Raw genomic sequence first — 16,826 nt, 5'->3', positions numbered from 1 at the left:
TAGAAGTCCAAGCATGGGGGACCAGCACAAAGACATGAGGGCAGAGCCATCTCTGAGCATCAGTAAAGAGGCTTGCTCAACTGGCTGCAATACTGGGCACGTGAAGGAATGGAGCATGCAATAAAGACAAAGGTAGATTGGGGCCAAGTCGTTAGGGACTTTAAATGACAAAGTTTATATTTCAAAGGTAATAAGGGGAGTTTTGAATAGAGATGTGACAAGGTTAGAAAGAATAAGAACACAGAGGAACAGTTTCAAAGGGAACAAAGTCCCAAAAGAACCAATAACCCAAATCTCTAAGGTCTATGTAGAAATGCTTGACATGGAGCTAATGAGCAAAGATGAACTCAAGACCCCAACACAAGGTGGGCCTGACTTCATCTAAGTATCATTAAGACCTGGTGGTGTGAGACTCGTGGCTAAAATGTGGCTCTGGAAGAGTAGACTTTTATTGAAAAACAAACCAACCCAAGAAAGGAGTTGAGAAGAATATCAGTTCTGCATTAGAAAGGCATTTTTGTGTGAAGAAATCCAGGAGTGAGTTGTAGGTGTTAGGGGAGCATTTGCATGAAGATTGAGGTTTATTATAGTTTCCCCATTATACTGTGAGCTCCTTAAGGGCAGGGCCTTGCACAGAATAGACACATAAATACTTGCTGACTGAATTGACACATTTTATTGGGGAAGACAACATGTAAACATACAAAATATCCAAATCCATCTATCTTTCACTATCCATCCATCCATCCATCCATCTATCCATTTCTATCCATCCATCCATCTTCCTACCTATTTCTATCCATCCATCCATCCATCCATCCATCCATCCATCCATCCATCCATCCATCCATCTTTCTATCCATCCATCCACCTATCTCTCCATCTCTCCATCTAGCTACCTATTTCTATCCATCCATCCATCCATCCATCTTCCTACCTATTTCTATCCATCCATCCATCCATCCACTTATCCATCCATCCACCTATCTGTCCATCCATCCATCCACCTATCCATCTATCTACCTATTTCTATCCATCTATCATCCATCCGTCTGTATCTGTGTTCATCCATCCATCTGTCTATCCATCCACCTATCTATCCATCCACACATCTCTCCATCTACCTATTTCTATCCATCCATCATCTATCCATCCATCCATCTTCCTACCTATTTCTATCCATCCATCCATCCATCCACCTATCTGTCCATCCATCCATCCATCCATCCATCCACCTATCTGTCCATCCATCCATCCATCCACCTATCCATCTATCTACCTATTTCTATCCATCCATCCACCTATCTGTCTGTCCATCCATCCATCCACCTGTCTGTCCATCCATCCATCCACCTATCCATCTATCTACCTATTTCTATCCATCTATCATCCATCCGTCTGTATCTGTGTTCATCCATCCATCCGTCTGTGTTCATCCATCCATCCATCCATCCATTCATTTCTATCCATCCATCTACCTATCTATCCATCCACACATCTCTCCATCTATCTACCTATTTCTATCCATCCATCATCTATCCATCCATCCATCTTCCTACCTATTTCTATCCATCCATCCACCTATCTGTCCATCCATCCATCCATCCATCCACCTATCCATCCATCCATCCATCCATCCATCCATCCATCCATCCATCCATCCATCCATCCATCCATCCCTAGTCTATATGGGAGATAATCTTGGAGGGAAGGCACAAGAAGGAGGAGATGGGGAGGCCTGGGAAAGACCTTCAGAAAGTGGGATTTGAACTGTGCCTTGAAGGAACGAGGAGAGCCTTCCAGGCAGAGATGAGATTTGAGCTCAGGGAACGGGCAGGAGGCCAGGATTGCTGGATGGTAGATCCAGTGTGGGGACGAGTGAGGCACAAGGACTGGAAAGGTAGGAAGGAGCCAGGTTGGGGAGGGGCTCTAAAACCCAAGCAGAAATTGCGTATTTGATTCTGGGAAGACTAGGGAGCCCCTGGAATTAGGGTCAGGGGTCGGGGTGACGGGACACGGTCAGACCTGCCTTTGCTTAAGGGCCGGCCGAGTTGGTTGCTGAACGAAGGATGGGTTGGAGGGAGGGAGACAAGGCAGGTAGAGGGACCAGGCTGAGGTGACTTGAGGGCTGTGTGCGTGGCAAGAAGGGATGTGCATGAAGGATGCTCTGGACGTGGGAACAAGACTTGCTAACAGCTTGGTTATGGGAGTTGATCCTGTGAGTTGAGAGCAACATCGAGGACGAAAGCAATAGGGGAGAGAGACAGAGACAGACAGACGGATTCCCTGCACGGAACAGAACAGTACAAGGGGACGGACTTGGCCAAACTTTGTGCTGCTGCCCTGTTGCTTCCTACATGCGCGCTAACTGGGGAAACCAGCACCAGGAGCTTGCGTGAGGCCTTCCCCTTCCCATTGCTCTCGGGGGGCCGCAGCGTGCTGGGCTTCGGACCCCGAGGGAGGGAGGGCCGGGCTCCGCTCTGCTCCTGGGCCGGTCGCTTAGTCTGCTGCCCGTCTCTGGTCACCGGCTTGACTGCTGAGGTCCAGTGAGACGACGTCCTTTGTGGCGTATTATTTGGCACTCCTGGGACTCCTCCAGGGGCAACCCCACGGCTGCGGGGCCATCGGGCCTCGGGGAGGCAGCCTGGAGGAAGGCGCGCTTATTCTCTTCATTTGGCACGTGGGCCGAGGGACTGGTCCAGGGTCACAGGGCGCTCAGAGGATGAGCCTGCCCCGGGTCAGTGGAGGAGGAGGCACGGGAGCGGGACCCCGAGCCCGGGCCAGTGAGGCGGTGGGTTGGCAACTTCCAGCCTTTACAGGAAGGCCTTTTGGCAGCTCCCACGAACCACAAAGGCAGGGTCTCAGCGGAGGCAACAAGGCGGCCTCGTGGAGAGTCTGTTGGATCTGAAGACCCGAGTTCAAATTTAGCCTGGGACACTTTGTGGCAAATAAGTGAATTGCTCTGCCTCGGTTTCCTCTTCTGTGAAATAATGTTCATGGCGGGCCCCACCTGGCAGGGAAACTTGGTAAAGGCCGGCTTTAGAGGGCTCAGTAAATGCAGTTTGGGGTTGGGGAGGCCGGCACAGCCGGGTGGTCGCCATGGGAATGGGAGCCACTTTCCTCCTAAGCAAACGGCAGGCTTGGGGTTGAGCCCCCCTGAGCTGCCAGGAGGGGCCGTCTGGGGGGAGTCGGCGCCCCTCCAAGAATGGCCACCACCTCTGGAACAGTGGCCGCCCCACAAAGGGCCTGACACCCGCCACCTTTCAGGGGCCGGGGGAGGAGGGGGCCCCGGGCTGGAATCTTAAGAAGGCTTTGGCATTCTCCCTCGCCCCGGGAGCCCCTAACCCTCCTTTTGTCCCGGCCTCCCAGGGAGGTCCGCAGCCCAGGGAAGGCCGGCATTCCTTCGAGCAAGGTTTTCAAAAGAAAGCTCAGGATCCCAAAGGGAGCCATTTGAGTGGGGCCCCAGAGGGACACCCCAAGTTCAGGGAGTGGGGGCCAGTTTCTTGGACGGGAAACAAAGAAGGCAATGGGCCCCCCTGGGGACTCCGGGGTCCTTTTGTCCCGGGGCTGAGCCTCCCTTCCCATCCCCCACAGCCTGGAATCCTCCCCCCCAGGGGGGTGCCAGAAGGCTCCTCAGGAAGGGGGAGGGCCAGGGCTGGGACTCAAATGGGATTTCCCAGAGGGGCTGCTGAGGGGGGAGGGCCCGGTTTCTTCACCTCCTGCCACCCCCCCAGAATCAGCAAGGGGGCTGGAGCCTGTCGCACCCAGGCAGGCAGTTCAGAGCCAGGAGGGGAGCACAGGGAAGCCCAGAGGCTGCCAGGCCGGGGGGGGGGGGGGGGGGCAGAAGCTTCCTTTTAACGGGTAACAGCCCAGAGAACAAAGGCAGCAGCAGGGTGGGGAGGGAGGCAGAGGCTGACAGCAGCAGCTTGCTAGGCCAGCTGGAAAATGGGGGGGGGGAGGGGCAGTGGAGACCCCCCCCAAAGGGCAGCATCCTAGGGCCTCCACGGAGACGGTTTGGCTGGGGGGGAGAGGAGGGGAGGGGGGAGCCTCTGGAGTTCCTCAGAGAAGGGAGGGCAGGACGACGGAGAGGCCTGCTCTTCCTGGGTCCAGGCCCCGGACCCTGGCTCTCATTCTGGGCCGCAGCTGGCTCCTACGACTTTCCCCCAAGCTTCTCCACAAGTCACGGAAGCCCGGGGAGCCCAGGCCCCAAGAGAGACAATGCAGGAAGCGCTCCAGGTGCCCAATGGGGGGGGGGGGGAAGGAAAGACACGTCCAGCAGGTGAAGGCAGGCCAGGAGTTTATTCATCGGGGCTTTACAGTCATGATTACACAATGGGTTTACGGTCCCCAGACACGGACGAGCCGCCCCCATGGGAGGGAGGGAGGCCCATCCTCGGGACACCCAGACGTCCTAAGCTGATTGGTCCGGCTGCCCAAGGGTTCTAGGGCGGGGTGCCATGGGCCTCCAAACGTGGAGGTCTGCGGACTTTCCACCACGCTCTGCCACCCCCGCGGCAGCCTGTGGGATCCTACAGCAAAAGAAAATGCTCCGCAAAGCTCGCGGGACCCCCGGGAGGTCGGTGGGCAGCCAGGAAGAAGGCACCCGCGAGAAGACGGGCGCCCGACCTGGACTGATCAGACGGGAACCGGCATACGAGGCCTCAGCGCGCCCCTTGTCAAACACAGCTGCTGGCGTGCCCCGTCCTGGAGGACTGACGGGTCGGCGCTTGGGAGAAGAACCGTTGCAGGCGCCCGCCTTGCCGCAGGGGGAAGCTGAGCTTCAGGGGCCCCATCGGCGGATCAAAGGGTTAGAAGAGCAAAGAAAGGCAGGCCTGCCCTCTGGCCCCACTCTAGGGAGCCTAGACCGCTGTCCCCGCCTCCTGCAGCCTCTGGGTCCCCAAAGGGACGGGGCCAGGTTCAGCCTTGCCGTCGCTCGTCCCGTTTACTACAAGCCACCCCCCAAAGCCGGCTCCTCGAGCAGAACCATAAACTCGGGTCCTTGATCGGCAACACTCGCTCCTCTCCCACAGTCCTGTTCGAGGACTCAATACTCCTTAGACCAGGAATCCAAAAGCCTTTTCTTTGGCTCCTGGCTGACCCCAGGAGTCTCCCTTTCCTATCCCCTTTGAAGCCACCACCAGAAAAACACCCTCCGAATAGTGGGGACCCCGATTTCCTTGCGAAAACATGGGATCCTGGGGCTCAATTTCCCCTCAAAGTACCCCACTCTGTGTGGGTGCCGCTTTAAAGAAGTGGTTTCCTAAAGCAACAGGAGTCTGAGGCGCTGACAAGTCACCGGTTGGATGGGGGAAGGGGCAGAACACGCAGCTGAGGAGGAGTCTTTCTGGTGTGGCACTCACTTGGTCTCTGCCAACACATGCCAGTCGACAGAGTCACTACGAAGGGGCCCGCGTGGATTGAAAACCAATGTTTCCTCCAGGTCCTGCGCCCGCATCTCGTATCGGGACAGCTTGCAGATGGAGAAGGGGTGTGTGGCCAAGCCCAGTGGCTGGACGGGAGGCTCCCAGTCCACAATCTGGGTGTACTTCTGGCCAGGTCTTCTGCACATGCCTTAAACCTCCCAACTTGACAAGAAGATGGCCAGAGGGTATGGGCGGATGTGGGAGAGTGCCGTGCCAGGCGCACACTTCCAGAACCGGTCCCCAGGCCAGAATCTGGATCCTCTGCCACTGGTTTCCTGCTAGACCACCAAAGATCCACAGGAAAAATGCATTTCTTGGCTAAGGATGAAATGGCCACAGAAAGGATCTTTGCTGGGAACTAGTCTTGAGCTGTTCTCCCTTCCTTCCTGAGGTGCCTAGGAAGCTGATGAGGACACGCGCTGTAGGAGAGCAAAGGCAGGGTCTCCATTCACCCGTCCTTCTCTGTTCATGGGATCATGTTCAGGCCATTAACTGATGGTCTTTTCTTCCAAGAGTTGAAGTTTTCTGCACTAAATACTAATGGAAAGGGCATCTGAAGTGCACATGCCCACTGCAGAGAGAGAGGAGTCGTCCACGCAAGTTGGGCTCCTTCTAGCCTAGCTCCTCTGCAGAATGGGCTTCTCACGCCCGTGTGGTCAGGAGGCCGGTGACTTCTTCCACCTCGTGGCAGTTCTTTGGGCAGAAGCGCCGCAGCTCCCTGACCCTTCCTCGAGCTCTGGCCCAGGGCGAGTGTGCGGTATCTTAAGGATCGCTTCTGAAACTGCCAGCTTGGGGCAGGGGCCAGGAAGGCCCGTGTTTCCCGAGCAAACACTAGAGGAGTCTCGGTGCTGAACTGACTTTGTAGCTTCTTGGGGGAACAGCTTTCCCTTCACACAATCTTTTGGGGGAAGAAAGCTTTCGCAAGGAACATGGGTGGCCAAGTGGCTGCTCCCTACCAGGTCAGAGGAGTGGAAGCAGACACCGTGGCACTAATCCTAGAGGGGGGCTGGGATGCCACCATTCCCTTCATCAATCAGCATCCACAGCCCTGGAGTCGGTTCCTGTAGTCAAGTAGGCGAGTGGCAGGAAGAATGCCCCTGGTCCCGATGGAGTGTTTGGAGAGGATGACAAGGGTCCAGGCCAGTACTTCATAAACGCATTTGATGCTGAGAAATGGAGAAGTCCAATGGCCTTTTTAGATGGAGGGCTAGGAAAGAGCTCCTCCCAGGATCTCATGCCACATGCTGGGTTAGGACTACACATTTGTACACATACAGAAGGGGTGGAAACTCAAACTGGTCCCCGAGAACACTTCTCCCAGAGCCCTTGGGCCAGTCAGAGAGGACGAGATGATGGGAAGCCGTTAGGGGCAAGCAGAGTACTGCACAGGCCTCTGCACAAACCTGACATGAGGCCAGAGGGGTTCCCCCAGCTCCCTCGTTGCCCCTTTAACATCAACATTATTCAAATTTGCCCTGACAGGCTATTCCTAGTTTACACAGTCTTTGCTCTTCTAAACACACATTGAGGAAGATGACTTTCAGTTGGGGAGGAAGGGAGAAAGCAGAAGGCATGGAGTTCAGCCACGCGTCAGTGTATCTAAACGATTCTAACATGACCAGGGTCAGGACGACACCAATAGCAGAAAGCTTGAAAAACATCGCCTGGGGCAAGCGCCAGTTTCCAATAGCCTGGGCCCGGTTCCAACCGTCAACGGTAGCCTTGCCTTCTCTTACCTTCTGAGATTGAACTAGGAAAAGGCAAGGGGGCTGGAGGGCAGGCAGGGGTGGGCACCCGTGATCGGAGATTACACGGTCAACTTCAAAAGCCTCACCTTTCCCCACCATCACCTCTGAGTGTGATGACATTGGGAGAAGGAAAGGACATGGTGGGGGTAAAAGACCGAATTTATACTTCTCCTGTAAGGATGAATCTCTTCCTTGCTTATTTCTGCTTAAATTAATTTAGAATAGAATAAAATAGAAAAACAAAGTCCACCAGCAAAGGGCTCAAAACTTATAAAGTCAAGGGCCAGGTAACAATTATGGGCCCAATTTGAGAGGAATCAATATATATATTATTATTTTTAATGGACAAATTATAATAGGCATTTGGCTATCCGAAAGGAAAAAATAACTAGAATTTACATAAGCAACTTCTGTAGACAAATAAATGTACAAAATCAGGAAATCCAAACCATCAGTTGGTCCATTTCCTAGAAAGGCTCAGATTGAAATAAAAGGAGTCAGTGTGCATAAACGTTCTGGATAGCCACCGCATACTGGCCATTCCCTAGACACTCCAATTGGGCAACATAACATGTGTATTCAAAATACACAGAGAATAACTGGCGACTACATGGGCCGGTCCACAGTCCAGCACTGGTCCCCCGTGTACAGATCTAGTGACCTGAAGATTGCAGACAGATTCGGTCTCCCAGCAGGCTCTGGCCACCACTCTCAGTGTTTCTCATCTGGTGGATCTGGGAGCCCTGGGGTGGCTGACTGGGTCAAGGTGGAAAGCCACAAGGACATGGCCGTCCTTGCACTGGATAATGCTCCACCAACAGACTGGCCTGGACATGGAAAGGAAGAAAAACTTTAGTTCTTTTAGGGGTGAAAACCCTCACCAGTTGCCTAAATCTCCAAACTTCAGGTGGCTGGAGGTCAGTAGTGGGAAAGGGAGAAGCGGCGTGTCCTGGCATATGCTAGAGGAGGGCTTCTAACTCCTTTGGGTGAGGGGTTGGTCCCTTACTGGGTAGTCTGGTGAAACCTATGGACTCCTCCTCAGAATTGAAGGAAATGAAAAGTTCGTTCAGGGGGGTGAAAATAAGGAGGATCGGGTCCTCCTCCAAGTTCACGGGTCCCCTGGAAAGCAGGCTAAGGCCCCTTCTATTCGAGGGGAGAAATGTCCAGTCTCAGGAACGAGGATGATTCCACATCTCATGGGCACATCACGGACAAGCAGCTGGCTAATTAGTTTCTTGGCAGAAGCCTTTTCCGAGCCTGACTTCTTGTGCTTTCTGACTCTACCACGGTAAGGACTCAGCGACAGTGTGTCCCAGCATCACATCAGGCACTCAGACCCTAATGAGCGGCCCCATGTTTGTGGCATGAAGCAGCTCTGAACACATGCTGCCTTCTGGCCGCCGCTGAGGAAGAAGCGGCCCCTAATGAACAGTCCGTGCTCATCCCCACGTGCCAGGGGGAGCCGGCCTCGGATCCAGCGATCCCCAGGGCACGGAGCAAAGACAACATGGCGGCAGAGCGTGAGCCAGATGCTTGAGTAGGTTCTTAGTGCTATTGCGCCCAACTGCGAGACCATGATTATCCTCAGCTGGGCCAGGCCGCTCATTTGGTGCCTGGTGAGAGCTGCTTGGGTAATGAACCGAACGTCTGACTGAATGCTAAATGGGAATCAACAGAGGACCCCCAGTGTTGCCAAAGGCGGCCCCTACTTTAAGCAATGTTGTCCTGAAGGGCGGATGGCCCCGGGGAATGCTGGGGACACAGACTCAGTGAAGGTGGGAAATGGAAGAGCATTTTACACAAGAGGAAAAGGAGGCTGAGGAGAGCCAGGGGTTGGAGATGAAGTAGGACAAGTTTAGCCACATAAGGCAAAGGTGGTCAAGTTGGGCCACGGACACAGACACTAACTTGTAAAAGTGACCCACCTGGGACAGCTAAGTGGTTCCGTGGATAGAGTCTGGGGTTGAAATTTGACTCCATGCCCTTCCTGGCTAGGTGACCCTGGGCAAGTCACTCAACACCCCCTGCCTAGTCTTTACTGCTCTTCTGCCTTGAAGCTGATACACAGTATGGATTCTAAGATGGAAGGTGAGGAATAAAAAACAGGCAGCAAAGGGCCTCCTTTTCTCTGGAAAAAAATAAACTAGTGTGAGGCTGCATAGACTCCTAGGGCTATCACTCTTTTCTGGCTTTTCTTTAGGTTGGTCCAGCCACGCCAAAACACAATCTGTCACCGCACCAACTTTCAGAAGCTCAGCCATGGCCCAAGCTCTTCCTTCGTCCTAGGGGGCTGGGCGCCTTACCAACAGCTTTTCCGGTCTGGACGACGTTCCGACTCGTCGTGACCATGGCGTTCCCAATCTTTTTGCCTCGTTCGCTGTTCTGGACAGAGCTGGGTACAAGAAGTTGGATGCGTTAGGCACCTCCAGAGGGCCACCACCCACCTGCTCCAACCACGTGATATGCCAGGATCCTCGCCGTGGCCAGGGAAGAGGATGACACGCTGATGGTTTGGCCGAAGGCCTTTGCTCCCGAGAAGCTGACCTGGTGCAGGGCGGTTCTGATTTCCATCTTACAGGCTCAAGGCCTTGTCTCTCACTCATTTCCTCTTGTGGGGACCTTTAAGAGTGGGACATGCCAGCTGCGGGCCCTTCAGCGATAGCAATCCTGATCAGGATGCACCTCCCCGAAGGTGGTGAGCAAGCGGGGAGAGGCAAGGCACGGGCCCAAAGTGACTTCCCCAAGACAAAGGCACCTCCAGGGGCCCCGGGGCAGGAGAAATGGGGCTGGCTGGCTGGAGAATAGTTACCCATGTGCAGACCACGCCACTGGCCCAAGCCCCTCTGAGGCCCTTCAAGTTTTCTAAAAGATCCCCCCCAACACAGCCTGAAACTGGCCAGCTTGAGCGCACAGCATGCCCGGACCCAAGGCCTTCCCTGCGGGTCATCAAGATGCAGTACTCACTGTGAGAATCTCAACTTCACGTCCGACACCGAATACTGGCCCTGAAAGGGATGGCTGCAAGACAAAGGGGCAGAATTTTGGCTTCTTTGTGAGGCACCGGCTGTGGGCGAGGGGCGGCTGGGGGCCCAACACCAGTCCCACAGTCTCTGCCTTCTGGGGAGATAAGGCATAAGCCAGGTGAGAATCTACTGAGTCCCCAGGAAGGGGCCAGAGGCAGTGCTACAAGATGGGGAATAGGAACAAGAAAAGGTTTCATGCAGGAAGCTAGGCTTTGCCCTGGAAAATGGTGAGGCTTCAGTCTAGAAGGTGAAGGGAAATGGCGAAAGAGTGGATGAGGGAAAGAAGAAGCATTTCTGGAGCACTGACTATGTGCCAGGCACCATGCTAAGAACTTTTTGCCAGTTTTATCTCACTGAATCATTAACAACCTGGGCGGGGGGCGGGGGGGAGGATCAGTGCTATGATTATCCCCATTTTACAGCTGAGAAAACTGAGGCAAACAGGGATAAAGGGACTTGCCTCTGGTCACCCAGCTAGGAAGTGTCAGAGTTGGATTGGAAGTTGGTCTTCTGGGCCCTTAGGCCCAGCACCAGCAGCTGCTGGGTTACGTGGAATTAGGTAGGGGGAGATGAAGCCAGGACTGCAGACTGAAGTTCTTTAAACAGGTGAGTGGGCAAAGAAGGAGGACATCAACATGCTGACGCCGCATCTGCCCTGTCACTCTGCCTGGCTGCAGAGTTTGGCGTTTGTTCCTGAAACCCCAGGCAGGGCTTGTGCCTCCATTCCTGGCCATTTGCCACAGAGCAGGGTATTTAAACTTGGAGAGAGGGTGGCTGGATGCCCCAAAATGGAACTCCAGCACAGAGCCCCGATGCTCCTATCTGCTGAGTGCACTGTGCTAACTGCATTAAGCTTCAGAATTCTCCAGAGCCTCGTAGGCAAGGCAGAACCACTCCGAAGAGTCTGGCCTAAGGGTCCTCCTCAAACCAAGTGGATGCAGGATGCCAGTCACCCAGACGGACACCCAGGCAGGTGGAGAATCCACAGGACCTCTGCAGAGGGGCCGCCTCCCAGAAACAGGCCTTGGACTCTATGAACAGAGAAAGTGTTGGCCCCAGAATGAACCAAAGTGACAAGGATTGCCATGGGAAACCTCCCAGGAAAAGGGTCCAAGCTCTTACTGTGAATAGCTTTCCTTCACTCAATGAGCCCTTGCTGCGGGCCAGGGCTCTGTTTCTGGGGATACAGAGAGAATCAGTCTGCCCTCAAGGCGCTTACGCTCTGACTGGGAAGACATTCTGCATATAAGGAGGTCTACAGGAGATAAATTGGGCATCCCTGTGGGCTCTCCAGCAGTCTTGAGGCAGCCAGGGGTTGGGAGGTGGAGGCAGGAAGGAGATGGGAGCCTGGGAGAGAGGAGCTATTGTGACATCATGAGGATGAATCCAAGAGCCAGGACGGAGCAGACTAGGTGTGCATGAAGCCCTGGATGGGGCGGGCTGTCCAAGAAATGCCCGATCCAGAGGACGAGCTGATGGGGGAGAGTGCTGACGAGGAAGGGCTCTACCACGCTGGGAGGTCAGAGTGGTGAACTTCCTGGCTGATGAGATCACGGCCCCTCTGAATGATTCTAGTGTCATGCTCCCCTCCCTCACCCAACGAGCTCCTTACTTTGGGTTTATTTCTGCCAGAGCCGGATGTCGGTTGCTGTTCCAGACCCTGTAATTGTGTGTATTCTTCCAAGCTGCCACAAAGGTTGTCCCATAGTCTGAGAGCATCTTTTCATTATCTGCCAAGGAAACATTTGATTCGGGATGAATAGTGCTTCTCCCCATCCAAGGGAAGCCAAATATTCCCCTAAGACCTGCCCCCCTCGCCCTCAACCATTGGGGCCTTTAACAGTCTCCTCCCCAAGGCCGCTTTCCACAGGAAACCACTTTATTGAAAGTTAGAGCAGGACTCGAGATGGGACTTCCAATCCCACCCCCGCCTCACTAAGCCCAGGCTGACCAAGGATGCCCACACACGAGCCAACAGGAGGTCTGCCACATTTCATGCCCAACAACCCCAATTCCACTTTTTTATTCACGTGGGGGGACTTCCCTGTGGCTCTGCTCTTGCTGGAAGCCTCGAAGGACTGCTGCTTCCTGAGGGTACAATATACGCTTTAAAGGGAACATGGAACCCTCAGAAGGACGTGTGGCTGCAGTCACTAAGTCTGTTTTCTTCAATTCATGCCCTGCGATGAATGTTCCCCCACTAATGGCCACTGGCAGCCCAATGGTGAGCCAGCTGTTAAGAAAAGGCAATCATCCCTCCTGCGGCTGTGTGGTGAGATGGGAGAACGCGGGCCCACTCTGCTCTGTCAGAGACTAACTGATTCCAGGCCACTCAATGGGCCTTCTGGCGCCTCAGTTTCCTCAGCTCTAAAGGTGGGACAACAACCAGCTCATAGTAACCCCCGAGTGGATCTGCTAGTCAAATGCCTCCTCTTACAGCCGAGGAGGGAAAGAAGCCTGGGCAGGGCAAGGGGTTTGGCCCGTATTCCCCAGCTTCAGAGATTCAATCTGGGGCCACTCACAAAGATCACAGCAATGGGGATACTTGACACTCGGCTTTCCCACAAAAATGAAGTGATGCAGACAAGGTCCGGGCAGTGGGGCAGAGGGGTCCTGAGGCCATCAGGGGCGCCCCCCCCCCCCCGGAAGCCCCTGGACATTCCACAAAGAATGTGTGAGGCAGCCTGTCTCTTTGTACTGTCAAGACAGCTTCGCCTCCAGAGAACGATACTGGACTTTGGTCCATTTAAAGCTGGCCTTTGTAATTAGAGGTGCTCTGGGTTACAAGCTTGGGCCCAAGGTTTACTCTGTGCCCTCTCTGTAGGCCCCCAACCTGGCTGGCTTCTTACCTAACTGCAGTGAGGCTGCAAGTAGGGCATGGACGTAGACCGCAAACTGTGCCCGGATCCACTCGTCGCCTCCCTCCCAACCCGTCCCGTCCAGGAACACGTCGTCCCTGTTCTCAGTCACATGCTTCACCAAATGGTCAGCAAACCTCAGGTCGGCCGTGGTTGGGCTCAGAATCTTCCTCAGCTCTGGGTCATGGATGTGAACGGCTGCTTCTTCTACCTGGGGGACGTGTACATGTGTATCGTCATTAGGGGATGTCGTGCACTGGATCTAAAATAGGGGAGGGGTCCTGATGCTGCCCCCCCCCCAGGTCCAGAGAGAGTTGAACTGTACAGGGGCTCATGAACTTGGATGGGGGAAAATGACACCTGTGTTTTCATGAATCTGACTCAATTGAGCTCTCCCTTTTAAGTAAGGGAAAACCTAATTCTGAGGAGTCCCCAGGTTTCCCCAGACTGCCACTGAGGCTGATGACACAAAAGGCAAGGAACTCCTGATGCAAAAGAGCCAAGGCCAAGGAGCTCAGGACTCATCGATTTGGAGCTGGAAGGATGCCAGAGGCTGAGAGAGCCAAGCAGACCCCAGTCATGCAGGTGGTAGGGAGGCAAGAGAGCCTGGACTGAGGCTGGCTGGGAGCTCCAAGTTCTTTCAGTACCACATGGCCTCCCAAGTAAGGAAGGCTATCACTGAAATAAAATCCAGAATTTCTATCTGTTAAATTTTTTTCTTTTCTGTAACTTATAAACTCACCCTAACTGCACTGAGGTATAACTGTCTGTCAGCCCTTCCAACCCCAAAGGGCATGTCTTGTAGTGGCCCCCAACAATCTACCCACAGCTACTTCAATGGAACCAATGAGTTACATCTTACCACTGAGGGACACATGAAAAAGAAGTTAGAATATTTATTTCTGGCTTTGACCTTTCCTAAGCTATGAAAGAACCAGAGTTTAAACCAGAAACGTGAGCAAGTGACCCTGACCTTTGCTACAAACAAGTTTTAAAAGTTACACAAGTGTGGCAGACATTCTGGTGGCCCTCATCCATATGTCCATGCCCACTTTGAGGGCTGCAACCCCCTCAGAGTCACAAGGACATTTGTCTTCTGCCCACGCGGCCCCCCTTTCTTTGTTCTGTTCCCCACACTCAGGACATACTTCTACAACGGCATCACTGAGGTGTTTCTGCTGCCGAAAAAGAACATTGGTCGCCCCCGCAACAAATCCTCGGACGGTGACGTCAGAGAGAAGGTGATGTTGCTGCAACGCCATGTATGGCAGACAGAGATAGCCCTGGGAATGGAAGGAAAACAGGAATAGCATGAAAGGAAGCCACATCTTCCTTCTTCACTATTAAACCATGGTGGGAGAAACCCCTGGGGAGCTAACCTGAGACCCCATGAACTGCCCCCATGGGAAGACCATTGTAAGAGGTCTGCTTCCTCTTGCGATCTCCTGGCTGTGGTCTCCACTCTGGTCAGGGGTGGAAGTCGGGGCTTATGGATGGCAAACACATAGTCAGCTCTTTCAATATGGTGGTCTTGTTGGTTTATTCTTTTTGCTCTAAAGACCAGAGGTGTTGGAGAAGGGAAACATTGGGAAATGTAGCTGGTGTAAAAATAAATTGATAACATTTAAGAAGTGCTGAGTATGGCCCTAGAAGGTTTTCTGGGAACTGGGTACCACTGGTTTTCCATTCGGTTTGGGAACTTTGACTCATGGGCTGTCAATCCCATTTCTTATTGTTGACTGATTGCTGGTGATCCTTAGTGACCGAGTTTAGGTTGTCTTTTGGCAAGCCCTTCCCCCTTTGGGTGAATGAGGCTAGATCAGCCACTCAGGCAATAAACATATATTAAGCAGCAAGTTTTTGTGCCAGGCTCTGTGCTAAGCACTCGGGATACAAAAGGAGGCAAAAGCCAGTGCCCCTCTTCAAAGAGTTCACAATCTAAAAACAAGCAAACAACTACTTATACAGGAGCTCATTAAGAGAGAGAAATAAGAACCAGAATTACAGGGGTTGGGAAAGGTTTATTATAGAGAATAGGATTTTAGAAATGGAAGGAATTCAGGAGGCAAAAATGAGGAGGGAGAGCCTTCCAGGTATGGGGAACAAGCAGAGAAAATGCCCGAGTTGAGAGACAGAGGATCTTGTTTGTGGAACAGCCATGAGGCCTAAGTCACCAGTCTGAGGAGTATGTATTGGGAAGTAAGGTGTAAGAAGACTGGAGAGGAAGGAGGGGGATGGGTTCTAAAGGGCTTTGAATGCCAAAATGGCCACTGCATAGTTGATCCTGGAAGTTACAGGGAACCGCTGGAGTTTATTAGTAGGGAGGTGACATGATCAGACCTGGGCTTTGGGAAGATGACTTTAGTGACTGAATGGAGGGTGGTCTGGATGGGGGAAGAGACTTGTGGCAGGCAGAATCCCCCCTACCCCACCCCAGCAGCTACAGCAGTAGCTCAGGTGTGAGGTGATAAGGACCTGCACCAGGGGGTGGCAGTGCCAGAGGAGAGAAGGGAGTATATTTAAGAGATGTTGCAAAGGTGGAAGTCACCAGACCGTGGCAACATCTTCAATATGGGGGGAAGGAAGGACAGAGAGGAGTCCAAGATGACTCCTAGGTTGTGAGTCTGAGAGCCTGGGAGGACTGGGTTGCCCTCTATGGTAATAGGGAAAATAGGAAGGGGGGAGAGTTTAGAGGAAAAGATAATGAGTCCAGTTTTGGTGATGAGTTTAAGATGTCTTCTGGACACTGAGATGTCTGAAAGGCAGGAGGATTTGAAAGGCATTAGGTCAGCAGAGGGATTAGGGCAGGATAGGCACATCTGAGAACCATCATCTTAAGAGATGATCATGAAGTTCATGGGAACTGATGAGATCACCAAATGAAGCAGTACAAAGGGAGAAGAGACGAGGACCCAGGACAGAGTGAGTCCTGTGGGGAGCCTAAAGTTAGTGGATGAATCCATCCAAGGTGACTGGGAAGGCACAATCAGATAGGAGAGCCAGGAGGCAGGGAGTATCCAGGAGAAAAAGCTGATCAATAGTGGGAAAGGCTTCAGAGAAGTCAAGGATGAGGACTGAAGAAAGGCTGATGGATTTGGCAAATTTGGAGAGAGCAGTTTGGGTAGAATGGTGGAATCAGAAGCTGAATTGTAGAGGTAGGAGGTGGGCCAGGAGACAGCCTTCTCAAGAAGTTTGGTCACAAAAGGCATAATTGTAGGATGAAAGTGACTGGGGAATAGAAGGACAGAGGAAGGGGTTTTTGAAGATGGGGGAACCATGGGCATGTTTGCAGGCAGTAGGGAAGGCCAGCAGATAGGAAGAGACTGAAGATGGGTAACAGAGTGGGGAAGACAGAAAGGCAATCTGCTAGAGAAGCCAGGATGGGATGGGACCACTTATGCAGAGAGAAGGGCAAAAAGAAAGACCACTTTTTTATATGAAACAGGAGGAAAGAAAGGGGAAATAAGAACTGAAGGAATATGAATGACAGGAAATGAGGAAGAAGGATAAGAAGGGAGCTCACAAGGTTCTCAGCTGAGAGGATGGAGGGAAGGGAGTCATGGAGGGTGTGAGGAGGATGGAAAGGTCTGAAGAGCCACTATGGAGAGTGGAACAGTAAGTGTGATGGGACTAGCTGCAGTGAGGGCCCAGTTGAGATTGTGTGGATGGTGGGAGTAATTCAAAGCTGGGGGTGGCAGGTGAAAATACTAGAATGTATTGTCGTTGGGGAGGGGAAGGTGAGGGTTACCCAAAAAAGAGAGAAAAGTGGGTCAC

The 16,826-nt window shown here is 52.9% G+C and overlaps 1 protein-coding gene across 1 annotated transcript in view; it reads right to left on the bottom strand.

The window, feature by feature from the left end:
• Window positions 1–4,280: 4,280 nt before the first annotated feature.
• Window positions 4,281–16,826, bottom strand: part of AVL9 (AVL9 cell migration associated) — a 67,528-nt gene continuing 54,982 nt past the window's right edge. Inside the window, exons 11-16 of the mRNA XM_001376402.4 lie at window positions 14,201–14,335; window positions 13,044–13,263; window positions 11,807–11,924; window positions 10,136–10,189; window positions 9,475–9,563; window positions 4,281–7,998 (exon numbers count right to left, since the gene is read on the bottom strand). Coding sequence (XP_001376439.1) covers window positions 7,883–7,998; window positions 9,475–9,563; window positions 10,136–10,189; window positions 11,807–11,924; window positions 13,044–13,263; window positions 14,201–14,335 — 732 coding nt within the window. The 3' untranslated portion in view covers window positions 4,281–7,882. The remainder of the gene's footprint in view (window positions 7,999–9,474; window positions 9,564–10,135; window positions 10,190–11,806; window positions 11,925–13,043; window positions 13,264–14,200; window positions 14,336–16,826) is intronic.

The sequence above is a fragment of the Monodelphis domestica genome, chromosome 7 (genome assembly GCF_027887165.1).
Source record: "Monodelphis domestica isolate mMonDom1 chromosome 7, mMonDom1.pri, whole genome shotgun sequence".
Lineage (NCBI taxonomy): Eukaryota > Metazoa > Chordata > Mammalia > Didelphimorphia > Didelphidae > Monodelphis > Monodelphis domestica.
Note: the sequence above shows the minus strand (reverse complement) of the source record. Positions and strands in the feature narration are given on the sequence as shown.